The sequence below is a fragment of the Dendronephthya gigantea genome, unplaced genomic scaffold (assembly GCF_004324835.1).
Source record: "Dendronephthya gigantea isolate DGI-Jeju-01 unplaced genomic scaffold, DenGig_1.0 000031F, whole genome shotgun sequence".
Classification (NCBI taxonomy): domain Eukaryota; kingdom Metazoa; phylum Cnidaria; class Anthozoa; order Malacalcyonacea; family Nephtheidae; genus Dendronephthya; species Dendronephthya gigantea.
Window position 1 is genome coordinate 941,272 of NW_021163041.1, and position 27,603 is coordinate 968,874.

Below are 27,603 nucleotides of genomic sequence, written 5' to 3' on the forward strand. Positions count from 1 at the left end.
GGATTTACAACGTCTCTTCTGACTTGCACTTGTATGATACAATGGCAATATAATCGTAGCCTCCGTCTCTAATCATGTTTAAGTTTGATGAGAAGGAGCCTACGATCGTAATGTGACATTGGTTAACATCATTTTTTTATGGAGCAAACGATCAAGGCATGCTGTCTACCAAGAAAGCTAGAGTGGGCCATGGCCATTGGCCAGTCCAGTTCGACCATAAGCTAATTCCTGTGGCTGTTATTCATATATATATGTTCGATTCTGGCTCAACAGCCAAATGTCAAACCTTTGTCAACAGCCAAAATGTCAAATCCTTGAATGGAGGAACTCGCTCATTGATGTACGGGCATAACAGTTACCATGGGGATTGAATTTGTGCATAATGTGCATTACTTTAGTCAGGTCTGTTTGTTATTTTCCATTAAGGATGATACCCACTGACAACACATTAAAAGTTGATCAAAAGTTTGAAAACAAGAATATACTGATTCTATCAGTACGCGAATCTTCTTTCTATTATTACTCGATCGAACAAAGCAGTAAATAAATATATATCATGTACAGAGACAGTGCCGGAATTCGAAAAATTGCGAAGATGAAAAGTGAAGGCTATAAGAGCATACGGCATTATTATTGAATATTGTTAAAGTTTATTGTTAATATTTAAATAAAAATAGAATTTAATATTTAATGTTCTTGATAATGGTGTCGTAGAAAACATTGTCAAGAATGATGGCATTAATAAAGCGTAACACTTTGCTTGGCTGGTGTCCAAACAGAAACTCTTTAAAACATCTGTAAATTATGAATCTTTAAATATTTGTCATCGATCGGTTGGTTATTTTTACTGCGTTGGTATTTGATATAAATACATGCCCTAACTGCACCTGCTTGTATGTACGGCCGCTCAGTCTATAAGATATCTTATAGACGCCCTGGTATGGCTAAGACGAAGATTTCAGGTTGTTAACTAATTTGAAAATGTGGGCAAAGTGTTATACACTCGAAAACGCAATTCTGAAAATTCATGCAATCACTTTCCACTACAATTGTCTAATGTAACTTAATCAAAGACAATCTATGGCTCAACCATGGTTTCATAACCACTGCTCTGCTCTCCATCACAAGGTTTCATAACCACTGCTCTGCTCTCCATGCACATATTTCGTTGTGAAATAGCTGGTTTGCAATCACAACTCTTTCTGTTCGTTAAGTCTAGCTAATTCATTGCGGAAAAAACGAATTGTCTTGTCCAGTCCATCCATCAAGTTTACCTGCAAGACATTAGAATGCTATCGGTCAATTGTAGTCAGGGTGTTTGCCTTAGAAGTAAAAGTAAATCCGCATTCAACTGAATTTTGAGATTTATTCTGAAACGCAAAATCTATGAGAAGTGTTGTAGGCAGCACTTTAATTAATGTGTAGGGAGCATTTGAATAGTACTGTTGCATGGTGACCTATCCACCAGCGTACATAGTGTTGAAGTTCTTGAGAACTAGAAATTTCCTAAATTTGTCCTTAAAATTCCACCAGTTAATGTATACAAATGTCAACGATATGGTATGCACAAATATTGACATACACTATAGCTGATACAACCTTAGTTTAAAACAAACTATATATACCTATGATGATTAGTCATAATTAATTTTATACTAACATATTTGAAATGAAAGGTGAAAATTATTAGGATCTGCATGTTGACCATGCATGCACCCCATCATGATATATACATATGAGTCACCTTAGGTTCCCAGTTCAGATACTTTTTAGCTTTTTTTATATCTGGTTTTCTTTTCCTAGGATCATCTTCCTGTGCTTTTAATGTAACAATTCTACTGCTGTTGTTCCCTAAAATGCAATTACAGCTTATGTAAATGTGCATTTCGTGACTTGTATAAATACAGTTGTAAAGATATTACTAAGGGTGCATAAAAGCTTTGAATAAAAATACAAGAAAAGAGTTTGAAAATATAGGATGTTCAGAGGATGGTAAATGGAATTTATACAGTGTAAACGAAGACCCAAATATATGGTTGCCATAGGATTACAGCGATGACGACTGTATGAAAAGCAAATCAAATAGCCTGAACCAAGTGTTAAATCTAAACATTCATATATCTCGCAATACCAATACTCACCAACTCTATTTCGAATCATAACAGCAAATTCCTTTATCGTGTGCTCGCTAGGATTTCCCTACGACATTGCAGTTAAATTGATCTTTAGTTGTCGTTTAATAGAATAGGGATTTAATAATTTAAAATCACGATATGATACACCCGTTAACTACCATACAGTAAGTCAAAGTTCAAAAATCTAAGTTCCCATTCAAGTCTAAAACATTTAAGATGAAAATCGTACTGATTCGAAAACTCATCCTAATTTGCTTCCAGTGTCAAGGAAAGTGCAGCAGCAGTTAAGTGAATGGATATATGCAGTTACAGTAAGTGTAAAGTGAACATAACTGCATGTAGCACACCGAAATTTCAATGGAGATCCAGCAAACAGAAAGGTGAAAACCTACGAGATTGACTGGACTTGAAACGTTGCTGTTCATCAGTTTGATGAGTCCATCAACGAGGTCGCTATAAAAATAGGATCAAATTTTTGGAGCAGGTTAAAAAAACACTTACGAACCAGGTTTGACTACTCAAAAAAACTATATTATAATTATATAGGCCTCTGTTACACTATTATAGAGGCGGGTCAAATTTCGCGGGTAATATGTAGCTAAAAGTTTATTTCCAATGTCAAAGACCCGCGCTGTACAGAATCTATATCAAGCAAATAAGTATTTGCTATACCAACTATTGCGTCTAAAGCCTGATTCTCATACGTCACCGACAGACGGCGATGGCTATTGTCGGTGATCACTGGAGAATAAAGTGCATGCTTGTTATTCTGAAGAAATTATCACAAACACAAAAAATGAAATACGAAATTGGCGTAAATTAGGACTAGTCTAAATTAAGACACGATAAAAAATAGGGATGGTCTAATATATCTGAATATTGTATATATTCAATCATGGTCGAGTATACCGTATACCGGAAAATGGTATATTCGACCTTAGTAGAGTATACCATATTCCAGTATATTCGGTCATGACTCGACCATGGTCGAGTATACCATATTCCCATAATATACTGGAATATGGGATATTCAACCTTGATAAGGAGAGGCGTTGAAGCATAGTTCAAAACATCACATTAGTGAGCCAAAATGCTGGATCGCCCCTGGTTCAGAATATGAAAAGCACGACACCGAGAACAAGTTTCACAGTACCTCACATATTGAAATGATCTGGTTTGACGTCCTTCTCCATAAATCTACAGTATCGAGAAAAGATAAAACTTTTTGTGAATTCGTCAAATTCGCTCGTTTTGCAAAAGGCTATGAGAAGCGAAAACCGAGTCAATGTGTAACTTTTAGTTAGCGAAGGTATAATAATTCCGAACTTTTTCCTTACTCCCGACTAAAAGTAAAGAGGGGCATGAACATTTTTAGAACGGTAGTACGGTACAGCAGACGTTTGAAGGAGAACATGCATGAAAGTGTTTACAACTGCTTTAAGCCATCTGCCTCAAAAAAGTTCTTACATCTAAATTTATCAATTTCGGAGGCTTTTAAAAGAATCAACCCGGAAGGCCTATTTCGAATTACCCTGGGCCTGAAAATATGAACTTAAGTCGTTAAATTATCACAATATACAGCAGACTAAAGTTCACCATTACCGTAATAGGTTTTCCTTGAAGTGCTTGTAGGATAAAATTGCTGACCACTCTACCTAAGAACAGTTTGATACAGCAAATTTAATTGAATTCGAGCACTGACGTATACTGGAATCAATGTCACACAAATAGCAAACAAGGGGGGGATGGTAAACTTACCGTCATTCATATGCATTCTTGTGCCAAAGGTGTTGAAAATTCTTGCGATACGAACTTCAACATTTGCCTATCAGATACAAAGCAAAAGAAAAGAAAGAACAAACGGATCTTGAGAAGAAGAAAAGTATGTTTTTGCTGCGTAACTTTTTTCATGATAGGAATGCAGATCCCCACTTGCTCACTCGAGACATGTTGAGCATACGCGTTGACAAAAAGTCAAACATTCGGGGCTGATGACAAAAAGCCTGGGCGTAACCCATCTATCCTGCATTTCCTCCAACATATAAGCAAGAAATGTAATAACGTCGCAATAGAACTTCCAATACCCAGGTCAACGTAGTACATTGTCAAACACTTTCATCTATAGTAAATATCAGTTCTCGAAAGGACATGCAAAGACAATCTTTTTCATGTGAATGTCTACAGACATGACTTACTTGTCTAGCATAAGCATAACACATTGTCTCTGCCACTCTCTTTCCTTCATCGTAGCATGCCCTGGGTCCGATTGTGTTCACATGACCCCAATAATCTTCCGGTTGTGGATGAACCTGAAAAGTAAAAATAAATTATATCCATATTGCACAACATACAAGTATTCATCATCGTGATTTATTGGTCGGTGGACAGTGGTGAAATACTACTTTGTCAAAAAAAACTTCTCAAGCGAAGTACAGACGATAAATCGTATATGCGTATGGTGTGTTACGAGAGAGTATAAGCCAGGTTTTTGGGTGATTGAATGGATTGCCCGAAAATGGGATATTGATAGGTAGCCAAATATTAAATACTGTTATAAGCACAATTTTTCAAAACATACACCCACAGGCACGCCAACGATATTAACTTTACTGAAACATGTTTACTTACTTCAGGATCTGATAATGCCAAGAACAAACATAAAAAGAAAAATACCATTAGAAGTTATAAATACACAAGTTGGTACAAAACTATTGTGCAACTTTAGGAATTTTTAGCTCGAAGAATTATGCCTTTTCGTGTGGTTTTAATAAGATAAGAAGATTACCTCCATAAATTTCAGAGGTGGAAGCCAATAAAAGGCGAGCACGAACTCTCTTTGCTAAACCTAAAGAAACCAAGAAAAGCGAGTTTGAACCAAAATATCCGAACTTCGAATTATGGCGCTAGGTACGAGGTTGTCTGTTGAGCTTTTATTAGCCTTTATTACGGTCAATGAAATTACCGAGCATATTCAGAGTACCAATGGCGTTTGTCTTAATTGTCTACAAAAACCAATTAAATTAAAGTCATTCATTAGTCCACGTTAATGGTTAGGATATTAGCAAGGCCAATCAGTGAACATAACGTAGAATCGGTAAACGATCTTCTAAATTTCCATCCTTGTTTAACAATCAATAAAGCACATTTTTGGGAATCTTCTTACTGAGAAGAAAATAGCCAACGTGATGTCGTAATAGAGAATAACGACGCAGACGTGACATTAAAACAGCCACTAGTATTAGGAAACCAGTATTAATTTGTTTTCAATACGGCTCTGACTTCGTTTATTAGAACGAGACTGTAATTTCCATCCCTGTTGGGAAACTGTTAAATTAAAGCAGTATTACTTCACGTCTGCGTCGTAGATTTGGTGAATCTTAATTAAACTCACTTAAAACGTCATATCGACGTTTAATCTCATTTTTTTCACAGCTATGGCAGAACGGTAGTCGACTAGTCGTCGCAAAAGATTGTACCTTTATTGGATTATACATGTAGTGTGGGGGAGAAGCTGGTGACGCAAGATGATAAATTTGGTCAACTAAAAAAAACAGAAAATAAAATACCTGTCACTCACAATATTTCAGAGGTGTTCGAAAATTAATATTATGGATTTTAAAGTGAAAAGTTGCGGTGTTTTGAGAAGAAGATTTACCTTCGATAAATAACGGCTCAACGACATCGTGATTTATCATCTCAAAATTGGGATGACCAATCCTAGAAAATCAACATAAAATGCTACAAAAGCCAAATTATTTTTTAAAAAAATCAGGTAAATAGTAATTTCTAAACGAAACTAGGTCACGTACCAATGTTCTACGTTTCGCTTGCGACCAGTGAAGTAATTGTCCACAACAGTTACCTGCATGTGGGTATTAAATAGAATAATATCTAGCATCTGTTGATAACATTTTTTAATGAAAGATGCATTTTGCCCTATGAAGAATTACTGGAAACACTTTAGTGTCACGTGATATACAACGTGAAGTGGCGTATATAAAGGAAGTATCTGAATTGCCCAAGTAAGCCCAACTCACAGTAAACGCATTTACTTTGATGAGAGTGATCGTTTTTATATAAATACTTCACAGACCTCGTGGCCTGCCATCATAAGGGCGTCTGTCAGATGAGATCCTACAAAACCAGCTCCTCCAGTAATCTAGAAAAAACTTAAATTAGACTAGTTGCCATGACACTAATTTATACAGTCTAGTTTCATATTAGCTATATGACAATCAGATCCATTATATACGGACTCTAAGTCTATCATTTTACGCTTATACTATACTACAAACTATTATTTGCACCTTAAAATATATTAAATAATGCCACCTAGCAGTTGAAAGCCGGCGCTAGTTTAGATGTCAATCAATGGTTTCTTACCAGAATTCTTTTACGATATCCTTCAGGTAAGTCTCTACTGGGCGGGTATTTCTTTTTCCTGCAAATTTTAATACATCATTGTACAAACCCAAGTCAATTTGGAGTTTGTAGCTACCGCATAATTTTGTTCAATTTTCTGTACAAATTGTTCTATTAAACAAAACCATGTCTGTCGGATACACCTTGATTGATATTAATGCACCAATGCTCTTTAAAAAATGGTGCTTAAAAGCTTGAAAAAGTTTGAAACGTTGAAACGTCTGTACAAAGAAATATCAGACCGAGGTCTTTATTTCTTCGTCAGATCAAGCAAACGATCTCAATTTAACAAAACATTTGACAAGAAGTATCTTTGTTTGCGAGTCGCGAATGCTTTACTGACTGCCCACTTGCATAAAACCCTTTGCAGCTAAACAATAAAGCATTTTTATCGTTGATTTGTCAGAGTTTCTAAGCTCACGTTCTCCGCTGTCCCTGAGCATTTTTTCCTGGCTCAGGACATTTCTGAAATCATTTCCTTTTTTTCTCTTATTCAGTCAAGATCTACATGCGTGATGAAAAAGGCTAATGACTGCTAAATGTGTGCCAACTATCTCTGCCATATAATAAACAAGGGCCTTTTAAGACCACACTATGACTATAAATATATCATACATTTAGAAATGAATTGCATCTAAACATACCCTTTTTCCAATTCAAATAATCTTAACTTTATTGGTTGTAACACCTAAAAAGTATAGTTCAACACAATCCTGTTGAAGACTGGAGTCCTACTATAGATGGTTTTAATAGTTTTAGAAAGGTTTTAGAAGCATTCTGTTATGTATGTAGGTACAAGCACAAATAATACTACAATGCTCTTCTATAGACCCATTTCTCTACAATGTTCCTCCCTTCCTTTGCCACATAATCCTAATCTTTCTCTGCCTGTGCCTCAGGTTTCTTCATGTCTTCTATTGCTTTTTTTTTACTCTTCAGAAACTTGCAATTAATTATTAGACAAGTCATATAATAGGAGAATTCAACATCAAATAAAAAAGTGCAACAAACCTCTATGTACTGATCTTCCAATTCCTGGCGTAATTTTTTTAAATGTTTAAAACGAACCACCAAACTACAATGCAAATATATTGAAGTTGTTGGAATTTCCCATTCATCTATGTTAATAGTAGTACCAGTAGGCAAGTAGTTTTGAACATATTTACTAGTATTCAGAACTATTATTTGGATCCAATCAGTGGCATAGGAGGCATGATAATTGAGACGGTACAATTGATATTCATGTTAGCAAACTGTAAAGATCATCTATTTTAAAATAAATTGATCATACACAAGATGGCCCAATTATCATGTTTCCTACACCACTGATCCCAATTATCGACCAAATGTAGTGAATGTCAGGTAATTAAACATGTTTAGTAAATGTCTTTTATACCTAGTAATTGTTTTAAGGATAACTAGAAATGATAAACATTAATTAAATGGATCAACAGGAGGTTCTTAGGAAGTCAACTGGTGAAAAAGTGCAGTCATTGAAAGTGAAAATTTATTTCATTCAAATTGAGAAGTCCACTAATTCTTATTGAAATATTAATTTTTTATTATGCCTATATTATGAACTGTCATATATTCTATATACTTACTCATTTTGAGAAGGCCCTGCTGCTTGGTTTTTTGCAAAGTGTATCACCCAAACTGGCAAGTAATAAAAATTGTCAACTGAAGCAAACACTCAATTAAATCTTTTTTATTTGTTGTTCAAATGACACAGTAAATTCACAGTTGTTAGAATGTTTGCAAATAAACTGCAAATGAGCAGTTCATAACAAATAATTATGGTATGCCAAGTTGACACCATGAGGCGTCATTGGAATGCAATATTGAAATACAAAGAATGTATATGCTAAAATAAGCTTTGTAATTAATGATTGTAGTGGGGTCACTGAGATGCATCATGCATGTGTAATTGATTCCTGAGCAGATAACTAAACTTAATTGTTGTTTTTGGCAAATAAATATGATTGCAAGGAAGTGACTTGCTCTAGCAGATTTCTCTTGTGTATAGGTGCTCCCACTTTCAAGAGAAAACCAAGCTGAGTACACACATGAATATGCACCCTCCTGTCAATTATTATGCCAGTAACATCCCAGCATGTATTCTATACATGTAGTTAATAAAAGTTATAGTAGTTAATAAAAGTTATAGTAGTAAATAAAAAATATTATGAGGAGTTTATTCCCTATCTTGTATGTCTCTCTAGTATGTCACCCTTTATCTATATCAATATATAGTCTTACGTGAATGCTGACTTCTGAGGTCAAATAAATTACACAGGTCATATATTTTCAATATTAAAGTACTTACCAGCAAAAGCAATACATATTAAATAAAACAGCGTTCTTGCTCTGCTAGACACAAGTGAAAATGCTCGTACAACGACCATTATGTCGTCGATTTGTAGTCACCTACAACAGTTCCAAAGCGTCTGGAAAACAACATTATTGTTATATTAGTATCATTCACGGATAATAAAATCACTATAAGCCTACGATCTCATAAATTATATCATCTCATAAGCCTCATTTTATCAAAAGTTGCAAATATTCGTTTCTATACATACCAAGTGAATTTATAAAATGCATTGTAAATCGAGGAAAACAAAACACGTAAGTCATAAAGTAAGCCTGAATCAACATTTCAAAACAATAACAACAAATTATTCATAGGAGTTCACATGTTCTGAAATCATTTTTAATAACTTGCTCTATTAACACGCTCCCCCCTGTAAATCAGGTGTTCAATAGATTCCAACACTACTACCACCTAGAGGCCACCCGGAGTAAGGCATGTGAATTTAGTTTATTCAACCTACTTTATAATTTCTACGGCACATTTATTTGCCAAATACAATACGAATGTTCAGGGTGTCCCAAAAAAAACGCAATTTACCTTTCAAGTCTAATTGCTAAATGAAAACGAGATCAAATTATAACATTTTAAAGCCTGCTCATTTGTCTTTTCAACGATGCGTTTCTTTCAGTATTTTAGGCGAGAAATCTATTTACAAGGCAGATTCCCGAACAACTGGTGATTTTAAGATGCACCGTAAAAGGACCTTTTTTATGTCCATTGGTATTCAGAAACTAACTACAAATTCCTGCTACAAATATTGCTACAAATTCATGTTTGGTTCCACAGACTAGGGATTTAGATTTAGTTGTCGACAACTATTTGTGATCGACAACTAAATAAGTCCGATAAAGCCGGATTCCACGCACTGATTTAGCAACCAAAAAGCGCGGAGATTAAAAGTAGTCGACCACTAAAACAAAACTTAGTTGTCGATCACAAGTAGTTGTCGACAACTATAAATGAGTAAATCCCCAGTCTGTGGAGGCCCTAACACTACCAAACTGTTTGGAGAAACATCAATAGCATTCAAAACACAAAGTTTCAATTGCCAATTGCTTTTTCTTTGGGACACCCCGTTACCGTATGAGTAAAATCCTTTTTTACAATGCTAAAATAGGTATGTGATTACAGAGCGTAAGCCCCCTGATTTTGCATGGTACTAATATAACGATCGGTACACGTTTGAATTTAACTCCACGTCAGGGGCCGGTTGTATGAAAACCAGATAGCGCTATCCACCGGATAGTGATTTTTCCATCGCTCTAAAATCGCCCCGTTGTTGGCTGAAACTTTGATTAAACCTTAGTGTTCCTAAATTGAGGATCCTCTTTACATTGCTTCCAAAGCTAAAATTTTGTTGCTTTTCAAGCATTTTTAGAACGGTTAAAAAAATCACTATCCGGTGGATAGCGCTATCCAGCCTTCGTACAACCGGCCCCAGCGGTTTTTACCAGATAAGAAAGTTTTCATTGGACAGGACATCAAAAACTACCCGAAAATGTACAGTAAATTTTATTCACACAATTAAAACAGTTGAAACTACTTATTTAAATTGCAATTAACAATACTGTATGCGTTATCTATAGTAATAACTTAATATCATGATACAGGTTTATGTGCAAAAGTTCTATCTATGGTACTACACTGTGAGAGGCTATATAAGCATAATTTGTTTTGGATTGTGGAAAACATGATTTCTCACCAATGCAGATGATTATAATGTAATCGAAATATAGCTATTTTCACTTTACAGCAGTGGTTGAAATAGAAACAAGGATTCATTGCAATGGAAAGCAGGCTTTACACAGCAAGAAATTCCTGAATGCATAAACCAAACTTTTCCAGAAGTTATGGCTAAAAGCAGTGGATCCGACGGGGAAAACTCTGGGCATGAGTTTGTCTGACGGGGCATGAAGGTCATGAAAAATTAACCGTTAACGAAGAATTAATTTAAATCTAGGTTTTAGACAGTTGTAAGAGGCTGGCAGTGCACCACCCAACACAGGTTGAGTCCCCTTGGAAATCCGAGTGGAATATTTGGAAAGGTAATAATAATAGGTCAGTGAATGAACAGTGACAAAAAAACCCTTCAGATATTACGGGATTTACGGCATCGATATATGACTGTAAAATGTTTCTTGAACGAAAAAATCGTCCATAAAATTTTAATCATGTGGCATGATTTAGAAAAGGAACCATAGTGGCAGTTAGTTGACGTTATCTAATTAAGAACAATGTCACAATGATTTAATAAACAAGGGGGAATTTCGTTTTAGACCAATCAACAAGTTTGTTCACAGTTTTAGACCAATCAGAATGCATAAATTTAGACTACGTCCGGTATGACATTATTTACCATTTTACATTAAGTATTAAAAATTTAGGCATTCTGATTGCTGCTTTTCGATGGCTTTGCCTGAAAAATGTAAACAAATTGCCGATTAGTTTAAAACGAAATTCCTACTAGTTGATTTAATAGATAATGTTGTATCTATATGTTGTAATTATGGTCGAAAAGATACCTGCCAAACTTGTATTTCCAGACATATATCAGGAGACATGCTTTGTAAATGTACGTATTGTAGTTTGATAAAACGTGGTGCAAGACTCTAGATGTTTAACTAAATTTTAACTCGATATACAAAACCAGTTTTACTAGTACTGTTCTTAATAGTGTATAAACTGAAAAACAACTTTGTTAAATAACCAACGTTTAGGTATAATGAACAAAATTTTAAGCAACTTTATGGATTTACGTTCTCAGGAGACTTATGATACACTAAAAAAGGAACAATTGTCTCGCATCATTCTAATACTGGAAGCCGAAAAAAGCGGAGAAGAATCTGGGATGATCTGGAGAGGAAATTATTCCCTACGTTGGACTTGTCCAAAGAATAATTTCAATTATGGAAAAAAATTATGCTAAACTATATTTAAATGCCAGGTTAAGGAAATTGACTGGATGTAGTGAAAATGCAATTATTCAGTCCGTCAAATCACACTTTCTTCCGGGGTAGGAGCCGCAAATTCTGTAAACGCCACTCCTTTTTAAAGGAGGGAACTTTTGGTAAAATGTCTGTAATCCCTGTTGCCAACTTCAGTTAAAATTACGATCTCTACAAATCCAAATTTTTTAGCGAATTAGCCTATTTCAGTTGTGGAATACTTCCATAATGGAATTGTAGTGTACGTATGTGCTTGGTATCATACTATAATGCTTCATACTTGAGGCATCTTTACATTATTGTCAGTTAAATTAGTTCACCAGCGTGTCTGGTGATTGATTATATACATTACGGTTGAGTTGACAACTTCACGTCAAGACGATACGCTAAATGAAAAAAAAAACAAATTCAATGTCAGATGTTAATTTAAAATAAATAACAATGTCTACTTGAAGTGGCATTACCTGTTAACCTTGTGAATAAGTTGCGTTAAGATTTTGTCAACAATTTCGGGCGAGCTTTTGTCTGCATCTAAAAAGACGTCTTGAATATTTTCGATAACGTCCGAACTGTATTTCAATTTCAACTATACAAGGTAACAAAATAAACAAGTCAGTTTCGTTCAAAAAAAGATACAAGCACTGAAGCCATTCTAAGAACAACAAATAAAGATAAGAACTGAAAAAAAAAAGACCCTGGGTACGAGGGTTGATGTGATATGTGCATTACCTCTTCCAAAGCCGGAATAACTGTCGTAGGAAGTTTTTTTGACGTTGGTATCATTCTTGGTTCTAAAACGACGGAATTATCGATGTTTTCAGAATTTATGAAACTAATGAAAGTCTGCGTTATCATTTGTGAGAAATCATGCTTAAACATGCTTTGCACAAAGGGCTACACTATAACCAGTGGCGTAGCCAGCGGATAAATCGTAAGGATGATCACGCTACTGACTACAACAGATTATATGTGTAGCGTATATAAAAATGAAACCTATGCGAAAGGTATATATTGTTATTGTATCGTTCTTTCCTATTAATTTGACTCACCGGGGGTTATTCCGTTAGGCGTGTCATTTGACGACGTATCATTTTCGTTTCCAAATATCCACGTTTTGATCGTAGGATTTTTTGTTGAACTAGTTGGAAAAAGTGTACTTAAGTTTAATCATTTCAATAACTATAGGTATATTTCAGCTTTGTATCGATAGTTAAAATATTTTCTACGAGTGGTAAGCTATGAATGGTAGCCATTCTTCTTTAAGTTATATATATTACATACTTTTCATCGCCTGAACTATCGCCATTCTCATCTTCGTCTCGATGTGTTTCTTTCCACCTCTTGTATCGGTCAATATATTCTATTAAGTACGACGGCTTTTTTGCCATTCTGATGAACTTATGTTTTAAAAGGTCTCGGGCAGCCGGTCTCTAAGAAAATCAACACAAGTTTTAACGTTAGCAGAGAAGAGGAACTGAAAGAGATCGTATTACGGCACTATTCGCAATTGGGTTATATGTTAGAAAAGTAAACTAAATTGGTTTACCTAGGCCTGGTTTGAACCTCATTTGGATTACATAATGCAAAATTTCAAAACAGGAGGAATGGTGATATCTGGCTCACAACTCATCATATTATAAAACATGTTACAACAAAATTGAGATAAAGTTGGTGATTATCTGAGAGCAAATATATACTCACGTATGTTGGATCATGATGTAAACAGGTTCCCACAAACTCACGGAAATTTTTAGAAAACTGGGAATCCAACTGGGGTGGATTATTTTTCGGAATTAAAAAGAGAACTCTCATGGGATGTAGATCAGCATTCGGTGGCTCTCCTTTGGCCAATTCGATGGCAGTAATTCCTAAAGACCACACGTCTGCCTAAGGGAAATTTCAAATGAAATATTGATACAATGCTACATGAAGTAGTGCACTTTTCAATAAATAAAACAACTAAGATTACATCACTAACTGGAATAAATAATTCCATCTTTCCAAACAATTGACCACACCCACTTCTAACACCACATGCGTCTACTTTGCACGCATGGGTAATTCAGAACGTGATACAAATATATGTTATAACACTGGTCAAAACATACCTGCGCATATTTACCGTTCACTGACCCAGACACTCACAATGCATAAAATGGCAAGGTATAAGCATGCATGGTATATATATACTTCTCCCCCAAAGTATTGCTAATGGCATTGGTATGAAGAAAAATAGATTAAGCATTACTGATGACCAGAAATTAAATTTTAAAAGCATTTGCTGCCATATTGGTACTTTAGATTATACAAAAAATGCTATTGCAAATAAACTAAACAAACTACAGAATATCAGAGCCAAAAAACCTGACTCTTCCACAGTCTCTAACAGAGCGATGAAAATTCATGATGCAAAGGATCATGGGAATACCCTGAGGCTATCCATTCAGCACGTCCCATCATTAACCACACCTTAGGTAAGCGACAGGGGACGAGTCAGATAAAAAACTGTTGCATATAAGAGTACCTTTGAGTCATAAGCAGATTGTTTTATAACTTCCGGTGCCATCCAAAAAGGGGTACCAACAAATGTATTCCTTTTAACCATAGTATTTGTGAGCTGACCAGCAACTCCAAAATCAGCAAGTTTTACATCACCATGATCTGACAGTAGAATATTCGCAGCTAAAACAATGAAAATAAAACTAGTTAATTAGTGAACATTAAATTAGTACTTTAAACACACAATGTACGCCATACAAGTATGTGTACCTTTGTACAGTGCATGCATCATGTATTTTTCACAGTAAGCATGCAAGGATGTAGAGGTAGATTTGTAACAATAGATTTAGGAACTCTTTTAAGAGACAGAGATACTAGCAGGTTCTCTCTAAATCATGGAAGTAAATAGATAAGAAATAAAGGTGCTGTTTGGTTTCTGGAGTATACATATAATTTTATATGAAAAGCTCGTCCTACTGATTGGACTAGGAAACTTATATGACAAGTATGATTTTCTTGAAAAATGATAATGAATTTCTTGGATTTTCTATTTAAAAATAATTAGAACATACACTGATATAAGGCATTTTACTATAATTGACAATTATTACATTATTTTAATTAGGAATATGCCAGATCAAATCAGTATGTTGTTTCAATTAATAAAAACTCTTTTGTCCAATTCAAACTGTCCAGTCTGATCTGAGGTAAATATATTGGTTAGGATTTTGGTTAGTATCAGTCTTGTTATTGTTTATCCTGGTACCTTTAATATCTCTGTGAATTTTCTTTTCTGAATGAAGATATTCTAAACCTTTGAGTATTTCTCTTAATATAGTTGAAATTGCCATTTCATCAAATGATCCAGCTTTTAACTAGAAAAAAGAATATTTATCACTGCATTATCTATATCACATACTTATAATAATCCGAAGTTGCATTTAGAGATTTGCGATTAATTTTTTTAAAAATTGAAGTATTTAAAAGATGATCGACAGACTATCCCTTACCAAATCTAAAGCTGAACCACCACCAAGATATTCCATTATTATCCACAAATTCGTACCCTATAAACAATCATTACCGTACTTGATGTATACATGGAAGTTTGGAATGAAATATTGCTATTGTTGTTAAACACCAGGTATTTAATAGAAAGGAAATGTAATGTAATTGTATTTCTATTTCTATTGCCAGAAAACAGTTTACATTTGACCCTAGAATTTAGGTGCATCATGTGAAGTCCCAAAATCACAATTGATGTTTCAAATGTGTAATATTTGGTACCTTCAAGTATGAGCCATGGTACTTAGTGACATAAGGTGAATCACATTGTGATAGGATTGTAATCTCTTGTTGTATATCTTCAATTTCATCCTCAGCTTCCTCTAAATCAATGATTTTAATTGCAACAACATCTGTTGTTTTCTTGTTGATTCTATAAAAACATAATGTAATGTAATTGTTTCAAACTGTCTATTACACACCCTTGATAGTCTTCTCTCTACTATTTGACTAAACCAATTGGAATACCATGGACTTCTATGTTGCTTTGTCTCATTTACTTTACTCTTAACACAAGCTACCACACACTTTCACTTGCTAATGAAAGAATGAATCCATGGACTTAAATAAACTTATTCACCATATTTAGGAGAGTCTGGCTTGCATGTTATATCAATCTTTATCTGAGGAGTGAAATTATGTCAAATAGATTTGTATCTTGTTTGTCTAATGTTTCACAGTTCTGTTAAAACAGGTTATTTCACATAGCCTGGAATGCTATATCATTGCAACAAGATTACTATATCATTGCAGCTCAATTACTTGCCATATTATATTAATAGCAATCAAGACTAAGATTATAAAAATTGCTGGTCAATGATAATATTCATATGATAAATATAAGAAAAAAGCTTCACTAATAGGCTTGAACCAATAGATTACTGCTATTTATTTAGTAACATAGTTGCAAAAATATGCAGAGAGTTGTTAAGACTGACATTAATTACTGTGTTAGAATAACATGACAATTTCATTCAAGTATTGAAATGGTCACTGGACATTAAGCTTTATTTATACAAGGTAATGTGATATTGGATCTACACATATATGTAGTACTGTACATATTAACAAGACTGTCCCATTAAAAGAGCAGCATCTCATATTACGGACAGGCATAAAAAATCCTTTCTTAAAAATAAACTCATCATGTATTACTTGCCGTGGACTAGCTCAAATATTTCATACATTGAAATACCTAACTACGATTAAAACATCTTATAATCAACACTTTTATTATTGTGAAATAAGACGCTCTGATCACCTGGACTAATAGAACCATCATGTATTAATATAAAGCTTACCCCTTGTAAACTTTACCAAAAGAACCTTTCCCTATTTCTTCTTGTTTCGTGAAAATTTCTTCTGGATCATCTCGCATTCTATTCTGTTAATTGAAGAACTAGAATGTCATTATCACAGCATCTTAGTACAAACTTCCGTCGAACATATAACAAACTCAAATTTAGCTGCCTCACGGCAAGGGAAAATTATCTTTTAGAAATATTTTAAACAATAATGTACATTGAATACTTGAGTTTTGAGGATGGCTTAAAAACAGACACGCCTTGTAGAACAAAGAGTTGTAAATATAGAAATAAATTGACAAGCTCCCCTACCACTGCCATTCAAAAATCCTACGAGAGCGAGCTCTTCGTTTCTGCGCCAGATTACATATGTTTTATGAGAGCCAGGACCACAAAATACTAACGGTACGAATATGAAGACAGAAGATAGTGATTTCAAATGTCATATACGCTACAGTTCACATAGCTTTTATAAATAGGACATCGAGAAAAGTTAGATCCCTCCCACACTATCTCTGTTGTTATCCCTCATACATCATCGCCATTTTGGAAGCGATATACTAGTTGGTCACATGACAGGTTGGGCCGTCGCGATCGGAACAAGCGCGCAATTAATGCAACCACTGCACATAAAGCCATAAAGACGATGTTTACATGTTACAATTTTCAACATCAACTCACAACGCAACGTTGTGTGGGTTAAAAACAGTTCTTAAACGTGCAACTTGTTTCCGAAACAAGGCATCTCTTTGACTCTTTTGACTTTCCGTTATCCATTAGCAATCCAATGAATGATCAGATGTTCTGTGAATGATGTTCCAATGAATCTGTATCAGAGGTTCCCAAAAAATGTCATAGAAATCTATCAGCAAAAACCTTGCATTTTTCGTTTCGGCGGGAGGGAGACCGATTTGGCGCCGCAATCACACTTTGACGAAAAATTTCTGCTTCAGGTCTGTGCGCACATATTTTTCAAATGCGGATTACCCGTCTTATCAAATTGTGTGACTGCGATTGTTTTAACACATAACAGTCTTGATTCATGAAACACAGCTGTATATAACAACCTGTTCGCAGACTAATCTTGCACAAGGGCTCCCTCTACTCACGTAATCACAATTTCTTAGAAAAATATTTATGTCATTTAATCTTGCTGTTTCGGAATGCTACAATCAGGTGTTCAGAAAATTTGCGGGGACAACTCACAAGAGATAATTACGACGTAAGTTATGTAACTAGTTTCTACTATGAGACTACGTTTATTTGCTCATATCGATAACGCCAAATACAATCGTATGAAATGATAAAACGGTGACTACTTGAATATAGCCAACTATAGAGATAATACATCCTAAATCGTCCTAAATCATTCAGGCTAGAATTCCACTAGTCACTCTATACGAAATCACTCGACCGTAAGGAGATCAGCACTGGTAAGGGTGACAATTTCCTCACCAGAAGTCGGGTGAATGGCAACAGTGTTGTCAAAGTCTTTCTTTGTAGCCCCCATTTTTATAGCAACAGAAAATCCTTGCAACATCTCATCCGCATAATTTCCAATGATGTGGAGACCGATCACCTACAAAACAGAACAAAAATAGTTTATTTGCTAAACTCATTTCTTGATAGCAAGTGTGACTTCAATAAATTCCCGAGTCATTGTTTCACTAATCAGATCATGCAGTTAGAGATCAGTTATATGCACAAAACTCGCTCGCTGTTCTTCGGCTCGGAATTTTTTCGAGATCAGGGGTGCTTAATGCTTATCGTTTACTTTCTGGGGAATCTGAAAGTAAATGGTGTAAGAAATTTCTAAGGACTTTCCGGAAAATCCAGAAAGTTTGAAAATTTCCGAAAATTTCTTGTACCAAATTCCTTCTCCTTTCCGAACGGAATTTCCGATTCCCCAAGGCACACCCCAAAGTAAGCACCCTGTTCAGTTGCATGGCTTTCTTTTTAACCCAGTATAAGATCTTTTCATCCAAGTAACCAACCTTTTCTTCTTCACCAAGACAAATCAGTTTCGCTATGGTCTTAGATTTATGTTCGGTCAAAGCATGGAACATGCCAGTCGCGGACGTTTGATAGACTTTAATCTTTTCTTTACCATATTTACTAATAGCCTCCTCTAGAAGATGAAAATAAAATAGTATATAGTCTACAAGATTATACATATATAGTGACAAATAATACTACTTTGTTTTACCCACCTTGCGTCATACCAATAACCCCAATAGGTGGATGAGAAAATACCACTGTTGGTATATTATCGTAATCCAATTTTGAGTTTACCTCGCCATGAAACAAGCGGTTCGACAATTTACGGCCGGCTGCAATAGCGACTATAAACGAAAATAAGATAAGGTCAAATGATTTGGCTCAATTTAAAAATACCCAAGCTGTTCTACAAAGAACCGCACTCTAGTTCATCCTCGCATCAGTCGCATGACCTTGTTTGGTGGCCTTCCACGCACAAGGAATTGGAATTTGCACGTTCTCTAGGGCTCTCGGTTACTGCTTAACCAGAATCCCAGTCAATCTGGAATCGCTATCTACCTCTCAAATCAGTCCTAGACAACACACTGTTTAACGGACTTTAACCTACATTTAAAATTAATGTTCTACCATTCATCAATCTGCCCTTGTATCCTTTGACGTACCTGGAGTGAGTAAGGCCTTCCCACATACATCACCAAGAGCATAAATATTTGCTTTTGAAGTATTCTGAAACTTTGTTCATGAATAGTGACGAAATTAAAATTTTGTGCAGCGAATGATACCCAGTTTAATATAGGTCTGAACACAAAGTTATTTATTAAAAGCATCTAGTGGTGTAATGGGATTATGAATTGGGAAAAATGTGTTTTTACAAGGGTTTTTTTTTTCACAATTTTCAGGTTAATCACCGTCGATCTCAAAACCAAGCTATGCATGCATTTATTTGGAACGGATTCAGTACATGCCTTTAAGGGTGTTTTGGGAATATAGAAAATTTCCTTATTTGGAAATAAGAAAAAAATTTTTCCATTTCTTATCTATTGTACCGAATAAACTTTTTTCATTTTGGGAGCCTTTTATAAGCCTGGGACACGTCCCTTTTATATACTTTCTCATCCTCCACTCATCCTCCTGATATACGAAAAAATCTCCGTACCTCATCAACTTGAACAAATCCCCGACTGTCAAGGTTAACACCCTACAGGAATATTTGAATTTCCATTCATTGAAACACTAGAAAAACGCGTGTGCTTAAAAGAATTTCTCTTTATTTGTGTACTTACCACTGCAGGTAAATTCAACTCTTCAGTATTGGGTGATCTACCAATTGCCAGCAATACTTTATCAATATCAGCAATATTTTCCACTTTATCTCCCCCTATTTGTTCAACAGCAACTGACAACAACCCCGATGTACTATCCTTACTTACTGACGAAATCTGAAATACGCAACAGCCAATAACAAACGTAGTTATACATGATCAACGTTGCAATATATAGATCGGAACAAAAAAGAGAGGGGGATGAACCATACCAAAGGCAATGGCGGAGATCTACTATTCTTCCGCAATGAGATTCGTTTTAGAAGGAGCTTGCATGTTTCATCCTTCATAACAGATGTATATTACTGTATATATAATAGTGAATAGCAAAGACCGCGGAGCAATTCTTTAAATGCGGGCGCCGAGGGCAGAGAGACCCGGCCCGATAGAATAAATTTGGAATCTAATGTCTTTCACCGATGAAAATGCAGTCAAAATCATCAGTTACAATTTAAAATCATCTTACAAAACAGAAAACCCTGGCTATCACCAGGCTATCTCGCTCGAATATGGCTGTTATTTTTTCTATTTACTTTGCTTGTTGTCATAACTTTCACTCCAGCTTTAATGAGATTTTCCGTAGCATTACAGCTTATAGTGGAATCAAAGCTGCGAAGCACCTAGATAGAAGACGTAAAGAAATTATTTCCAAAATTATTAGGATTGTATCAGGTAATGACCATTGCTGACAATTTAAATGAGAAAGAGAAATTTGAATACAATAAATGTAATTTTTTCAACCATAAAGCGTTATGGGGCTGGATGAATCAACTAAGTTCGTTTTCGAGCGTTTTCACATTCGTTTTTATGCCAAAACGGTTTCAAACACTGTCAATTTGCAATAGAAGTTGAAGAAAATTGCATATTATTATAACATAAGCATATTTTCCCTTCGCTTGGATCGTGTGGACCGGCAGGGTGTCTTATTATCGAGTCTAAACAATAAAACAGACAAAAATGATTTTGAAAACGCTCGAAAACGACGCTCGTGTGCACATAGCTTTATAGCCTAGTTTGTAATGATTACTTTATTTCTGCGTATTAAAAGTGTAACATCTGAACCCAGCTCTTTCAAAACTCCAGCAAGTTCCACAGCAATATACCCAGCACCAGCTACCACTATTTTTCTATTTTAAAAGAAGGAAAAAATTTTCGTCCAACCGGAATAGCAGAAAGTAATTCACGGTAACGGCCTTTTTTCAGCGACTAAACCCTGTTTTATAGGCCACAACATGATATACCAATCAGCCGATATATTTTAAATTCTTTAATACTTCACAGCTATTATTTTTTTAATAAAGAGAAAATTACCTTGGAAGTTCTTCGAGCTCAAAAAAACCATCACTGGTGATACAATGTTCACAACCTATATATATTATTTGATTTACATAAAATGTATTGGAATGTACCAAAACCTGGTGCACACTGGTGAACTTAGCGAGCACCCAGGAGTTAGGACAGCGAACTCAATTTTACGACACGAATGACAGAATGACAGATGGGTTCTTAAGTTATTACCTGGAAATTCTGGTACGGTAGGCCGTCCTCCCGTAGCAATCAGAATATGCTTTGCATTATACTGTTTACCATCGACTATCACGTTCCCCTCAGAAGTAAACGTTGCATTGCCACGAATTAACTCAACTTCAGCCTGAAAAAAAAGATCAAAACTAACATCAGTGTTTTTACATATTGAGACGATATTATGATGCTATCAAAGTAAGGTCATATAGCCCCAATACGTATGTGCAACAACGCAGGAATCGAAGAGGTCTGTTCCTTACGAATTGGGTATACGACGAAGGCTAACCAGCGCAACCATTTTACATTAGTTCATTGCTATCTGTGATTGATATGGTACCTTTTCCAGATTTTTTGCATAGATTCCATTGAGCCTTTTTATATACGCGTCTCGTTTTCTTTTTAGTTCTCTAAACAGAAGGATAATTTAAGTTTGATTTGTGAAGAATTAATCAATCTACACTTTTCAGTTTTTCATATTTCTTTAAATACTGGCTATAACATTTATAATCATAATTTATAAATTATCTTAAATAATACATCATTACATGTGAATTCAGGTATGCAATGGCCTTTTGTGATTTCAATTTCTGAAGAGTAGTTTTCACTGAACATGCCAGGAGGAATGTGGGAATCAGTAGTGGTAATACATTTAGTTGCTATATTTGAATGTTGAGGGATAGTTATTAGTAAGAGTTTAGGGAAAATACCCCCATGCAACTTTGACATCCTGTGAAAGAACATTTAAACCATAGTCCTTGAGATATCCATATCTGACTATTTCAGCCATTGATGCAGCATACCACATAACCTAGAATGATTTATTAGACTATACTATAGTATATGAAGAATGAAGTATATGTGAAGGGTGAAGAAAATCTCCTTGAAAGACAATTAGCAGTGATGGCAGTATCACTATCAATGACAAATGCATGATATAATTTTTTTATATAGCATATAAAACAGCTTTTATTCAACAATAATAAAGTGCACCAGAAATATCAATTACCAACCTTTTTTGGAACACAACCAACATTTACCTACACAACACATATGAATCAAATTACAAACAAAAATGAGCATACATATTAAAAAATATTACATATTACATATTAAAAAATATTTCAGAAGAAATAAAAATATGTCACTTAAAATTAAAAGAGCTGCACGCTATCAAAGCGCTGCTAGGTGTGGTAAACAATGCATAATTGTGGCGTTATCATGTGACAATGAAGGACTTTTCAATAAAATTTTCAAAATTTTGATAAAAGAATCCACCATATCCCCCAATTATGATTATAGAACAATCAACTAGCATTTTTAATGTCAAAATGTGCCCATATGCATATATGTTTCAATTAAACATCAAGTGACTCATAATTGTTTTGAAACAGTTACATAACATGGTAATGGTGTAAATAATGTCAGTGATACAAATTTCAATAGACCATCTGAACCATTTTAGTTCTTTTTGTCAGCCATATTATTGAATCATAGGGTTTTCCCAACTGTTTACAGCTAGTGTGGTCTGTGTGGCCATTTATGTTGTTCATATACTACGTCAAAATTTATATAGATTTTCATGGCTTACACAAGTTCCTCCAAGTCTACCATGTTCAATGATTGCAGTTTTAACACCATATTGTGCAGCACGTCTTGCACTCGCCAAACCACCAGATCCAGCACCGATCACCAAATAATCGTACATTTTCAAAATGCTTTCTGCCATTTAAACTTACTTCTCGCACAATACTCTCGCAAAAGAATGCCTTCTTTTATTAAACCAATGTTTTATTCATATAACTTACATTAGCAGATTAGATGTGTCATTCAAGACCACTCAAGGTCAAATCATAGTTTACAAGAGACGCGTGGGACCACAGTTGTACTAGGACGATGTGAACACAAAAATAATTTATTACGAACTCGTACAACTAGTCCATAGATAGCCAAATCAACTTTAATTTTAAAAATGAACACCGGGAAATACCTTTAAACCAAATGAACCAAAAACGGAACGAACCTAATATGCAATATCAAATCGTTTTCTGTATCTGTGACTGCTCTTGTTGGGAGTGGCATTATTGGCATATGATGAGTGGTGTTAATTGAGTGTAGTGTCAATATTACCAGTACGTGTACTGCAGAAAAATTACAAACATTTTCAAGCCAGATAGAGAGTCATAGATTTCATAATCACTGTAATTTAAAGGATGAGTTGGCTTACCTATTTCATTAATTTTTGTTTGGGGGGGGGGTGCCGGGTGGTCCCTATGCCCCTGGGTAAAGAAAATGTCATTTTCATTCAGTAAAGCACTCCACTACCAGGGCACAAAGTAAAATAAAACTGGATGGGTGGATGTATGGGAAAAATAGGTGCATAGGCCACTATATTTTTAGGCACAGTAAAAGGGGTGGGTTAACGTTATCAAATATCAAAAGTTAAGTGCTATCCTAAGGATGGGCCACATGAAAATATGCAGAATTTTCCCTTTTTCCTCAAAATATATGGAAATTTTCCCAGCCTGCTTAAACTTTATAACTAGTCTCTAAAGTACATTGTACATAGAAAAGCATTTAATTGTAGCTTGTTCAATTAACCTTTCTGTTACTTCACATTAACCAAAAAAATTTTTAGCATTCAGCAGATGGATTTATGTGTAACACAGTTATATCATACAATGTGTGATATTATGCATTAAATATAATATTAGAGACCTCTTGTTATATGGATGTATATCTTAATAAAGGGTCAAAAGGGATGTATAGCTATTCTAACTTCAACTAGTGCTTAAATAATATAAACTAAATGGAACCTTTAAAAATGTATACACTAAATATCACTGGTACTTAAGAACCCCCTTTAAATATTTTTCGCACAAGGGGCAAGGGCATTGCTAAATGCATGACAAAATTGAGTATAAGGTTATAAGCTAAAGATGTATACACAATATGTACATTAGATATCAAAAGGACAAGTTGATCAGTAGATATAGTTAAATCCAATGATGATAGATATCAAATCATCAAATTCAACATGATCAAATAATAAAATATTTAATGAAAATGTTTTATCATCCACTCTTGACCGGAGTAAAGACAAAATATCTTTATTTACTTTGCATGTAACAGAACTCTTTAACGAACCACGGGGATTTTTTAGGATTGTGGCAGCTTGTGGGGTTGCTATAGCCTGTGTAACATGATATTGACCAGGGGTCTTGCTTGCTTGACACTGAAGAGACACATGTTCGATAACTTTCTCTATTTCATCAGTATCAGGCCATTGGGAATGGATAAATACACTTGGATGAAATGATGGAAACATTTCAACGATGGATACATTGTGATAAAACACAATAACCTGCTCACCAGCCAACCATAGATCTTGAAGACTGGCTATAGCTCTATCTTGCCTTGGTGAATGTAACATGTTACCATAGCATTGATTAATCAGACTTGCCAAGCGAAGGTGTTCCTCCATTTCCATAGCGTACAAATGGTTGAAATCCAACAGAACAACTTCTTTTGGATTCTCTGTCAAAAAAACTCTTATCTCTTCTAAAATTTCATCAACAGCATGACCATACAGACCATGCACAAACAGGAAATCGTCGCTCTCTTTTCTGTACGCCACTCTCAAGTCAAAATAACGTATTCCACCACATAGTTGTTGTTTTATATCCCATGTCTGGGTCAAAGCCCACTTATTAACGAGCGATTTCATGTAATTATCAAGAAACCCAACCGTATTACTGATAGTAGAAATAACTTTTGGTTTGTCTGGGGCCAATTCCATCGAAGTATTAAACCAAAATGCCATCGAATCATGAGAACCAGGTATAGCGAGCTGATTCAGTGGACATAACTGCTTCTCATTTGGCAGGTTCTCCATCCATTTTGAAAGATCTTCTTTGTGCAGGACGCATTCCATTTTCGTTTTGTGTAGTGACGGGATATGAAATATATTCCAATGAACTTTTTAAGCCGGAGCGTGTTTGAAATATTGAAATAATCATATGGTACAATTTTCGTTAATTTTCTTCAGGCGTAGTCGAGTGGTTCACATGTTTTATTTAAGCGCGGGTTTTACCGGACGTGGGATTTAAGAAATTCTCGGAAAATCTCGGAAATTCTTGGAGGTCGAATGCGCTTTCATTTTGAACGTGCCTTCACAGTTGACTTGGTTTACGAATTTCAGTCATATGTGTAGCACCTCTCGCAAGATCTAACCTGATTGGCTAAAATGACTTAAATGAGATTTTGGGTTTCAAGGGTTTCGAACCAATCATTGAATAGATAACCCATAACCTCTTTTTGTATTGCTATGATGTAATCGTTTCTTATAAATGGCCTACAAAAGCCCCCCCCCCCATCACCTGACCCCTATTTTAGGCTATTTACACCACAGCACTTTGAGTAGCGGTAAGCCTGGAATGTTTTGATGGTTATGCTACACATAAATCAGCAAATGCTACCAAACTGCACATAAATGCTACAATCCAGTGGCATAAAAATAGCCACCAATAGCTACCAATTTCCAAATAACAGTAGAGCCATTCTGAGGAATTTGTCAGTACAATCATATAGTGTCTAGTTGTCATACATTGGCACCCTCAGCACAGGGAGCTTTTAATCATGGGTGTAATGGCTGGTCACATTTGGATTTGATTGTTAATACTCTCTCAATACTAGACTATATAGCTCATAGAAGTTATGTTAATCTGAATATTGCCAGTATGGAATATATACTCCTATTTTATTTAAAATATATAATGCAGTGGATCCTAGTTTTAGTTTCAACTCCACCACACAGTGGTAGGTTCAAAGCCTAGATGAACAAAGCAAGTACCAATGCACCAATACAAATAATATAATAAGTGGTTCATCAAACCTTGTCATTGTATTCAAAATATGAGGTGATAAATATTGATAATGATAAATCACTGTTGTTATATTTCAGACACACAGAGTACATTTTCAATATAGAAAAGATCCACTACAAAAGAGCAAGGATCTGCTGCAATTTTTGTGAAGGGAGGCTAGACAGTTTCTCTCCTGACAAAAATTTTTTTACTTTTAAATTTTGACTTTAGAAAACTGAAAAAATGGCTCTTTTGCTTCATTTTTAACAGACCCAAAGAAAAAACAATTTTTTAAACATTAGGAAGAGAAAATATGACTAGCCTCGTTTTCATGCAAGTAATAAGCAGTGAGCTCTATGGTAAAACTCATTTGCTATGGTCCGAACATTGATAAGCTTTAACAGAAGCTTCCCTTGCTTTTATCACTACTGCTTCAGCTTTGGCATGTCCCAAAAATTTAGTTCCTTCAAATCTGCCTTCATTCCGTGGAATACCATGGGTACCATCAGGAAATGTAAGCAAACCCAAACCACGCACATCACCTTCGAAAAATTCACCCTCAAATTTCATTCCATCAGTGCGGGTGTAGATTCCAACTCCGTGAAATTTACCATATATAAACTCTCCTTCATATCGAGCTCCGTCAGGTAGTTTTAATACACCATAACCCGAACATAAACCATGACGAAATTGTCCGACATAGAAAGAGCCATTAGTCAAATTCAGTTTTCCGACACCATGTTTTCTCCCTTCTTCGTCCCAAGTGCCGGTGTAGCTATCTCCAACAGGGTAAATAAATGACTGAGTTGGAACATTATTAGCTGAGTTGGGCATGATATTGATAAAGTAAACTTAAAAGGTTTGAATCATTACATATAAAAAATTCACACGGTCTTTGATCGCTTGCTGTGTTGTTGACAGTTGTCTTGGCCACAAAAGGAACAAATAGGCAAAATGGCAAATAACCGAACACAAGCAGGCATGACTAGCCCGGAAACAGGCTGTTTCGGCTGTTTTATCCCAAACTTGCGAAAGAAAGCGGATGATACAAAGTTAAAACTTGAGAATTTAGAGGATAAGATATAGACAGATTTATAAATATTGATCTATAAATCTGCTCAGTTCAGACCTGTTTTTTAAAGTTACATAACAT

At 35.2% G+C, this 27,603-nt stretch overlaps 5 protein-coding genes across 5 annotated transcripts; all 5 read right to left on the reverse strand.

The window, feature by feature from the left end:
* Window positions 1-544: 544 nt before the first annotated feature.
* LOC114524526 (UDP-glucuronic acid decarboxylase 1-like) lies at window positions 545-9,289 on the reverse strand. Its single transcript, XM_028545628.1, has 21 exons — window positions 9,140-9,289; window positions 8,884-9,004; window positions 8,162-8,213; window positions 7,569-7,632; window positions 7,202-7,245; window positions 6,519-6,576; window positions 6,229-6,294; window positions 5,945-5,997; window positions 5,791-5,852; window positions 5,612-5,676; window positions 5,098-5,137; window positions 4,921-4,980; window positions 4,764-4,771; window positions 4,331-4,444; window positions 3,894-3,960; window positions 3,738-3,790; window positions 3,289-3,332; window positions 2,528-2,588; window positions 2,142-2,199; window positions 1,745-1,851; window positions 545-1,274 (listed from the first exon to the last, which is right to left on the reverse strand). The coding sequence occupies exons 2-21, from the start codon at window positions 8,960-8,962 to the stop codon at window positions 1,191-1,193; spliced, it is 1,239 nt and encodes a 412-aa protein (XP_028401429.1). The 5' UTR covers window positions 8,963-9,004; window positions 9,140-9,289; the 3' UTR covers window positions 545-1,190.
* Window positions 9,290-11,319: 2,030 nt separating this feature from the next.
* Window positions 11,320-17,285, reverse strand: LOC114524533 (serine/threonine-protein kinase 26-like). The gene is made up of 12 exons (XM_028545643.1): window positions 17,057-17,285; window positions 16,742-16,824; window positions 15,663-15,813; window positions 15,386-15,442; window positions 15,142-15,250; window positions 14,401-14,558; window positions 13,578-13,763; window positions 13,158-13,306; window positions 12,926-13,014; window positions 12,606-12,667; window positions 12,341-12,462; window positions 11,320-12,262 (listed from the first exon to the last, which is right to left on the reverse strand). The coding sequence occupies exons 1-12, from the start codon at window positions 17,063-17,065 to the stop codon at window positions 12,250-12,252; spliced, it is 1,188 nt and encodes a 395-aa protein (XP_028401444.1). The 5' UTR covers window positions 17,066-17,285; the 3' UTR covers window positions 11,320-12,249.
* A 619-nt stretch (window positions 17,286-17,904) lies between these two features.
* Window positions 17,905-23,437, reverse strand: LOC114524620 (glutathione reductase, mitochondrial-like). Its single transcript, XM_028545761.1, has 14 exons — window positions 23,177-23,437; window positions 22,599-22,625; window positions 22,296-22,396; window positions 21,926-21,995; window positions 21,583-21,715; window positions 21,376-21,430; window positions 21,092-21,191; window positions 20,598-20,684; window positions 20,026-20,181; window positions 19,899-19,940; window positions 19,405-19,474; window positions 18,955-19,086; window positions 18,739-18,872; window positions 17,905-18,323 (listed from the first exon to the last, which is right to left on the reverse strand). Exons 1-14 carry the CDS (start codon window positions 23,312-23,314, stop codon window positions 18,150-18,152), a joined length of 1,419 nt encoding a protein of 472 aa, XP_028401562.1. The 5' UTR covers window positions 23,315-23,437; the 3' UTR covers window positions 17,905-18,149.
* Window positions 23,438-24,237: 800 nt separating this feature from the next.
* Window positions 24,238-25,756, reverse strand: LOC114524622 (PI-PLC X domain-containing protein 3-like). Its single transcript, XM_028545763.1, has one exon. The coding sequence runs from the start codon at window positions 25,517-25,519 to the stop codon at window positions 24,569-24,571; it is 951 nt and encodes a 316-aa protein (XP_028401564.1). The 5' UTR covers window positions 25,520-25,756; the 3' UTR covers window positions 24,238-24,568.
* Window positions 25,757-26,232: 476 nt separating this feature from the next.
* Window positions 26,233-27,580, reverse strand: LOC114524625 (MORN repeat-containing protein 4-like). The gene has a single exon (XM_028545769.1). The coding sequence runs from the start codon at window positions 27,282-27,284 to the stop codon at window positions 26,817-26,819; it is 468 nt and encodes a 155-aa protein (XP_028401570.1). The 5' UTR covers window positions 27,285-27,580; the 3' UTR covers window positions 26,233-26,816.
* Window positions 27,581-27,603: the final 23 nt, after the last annotated feature.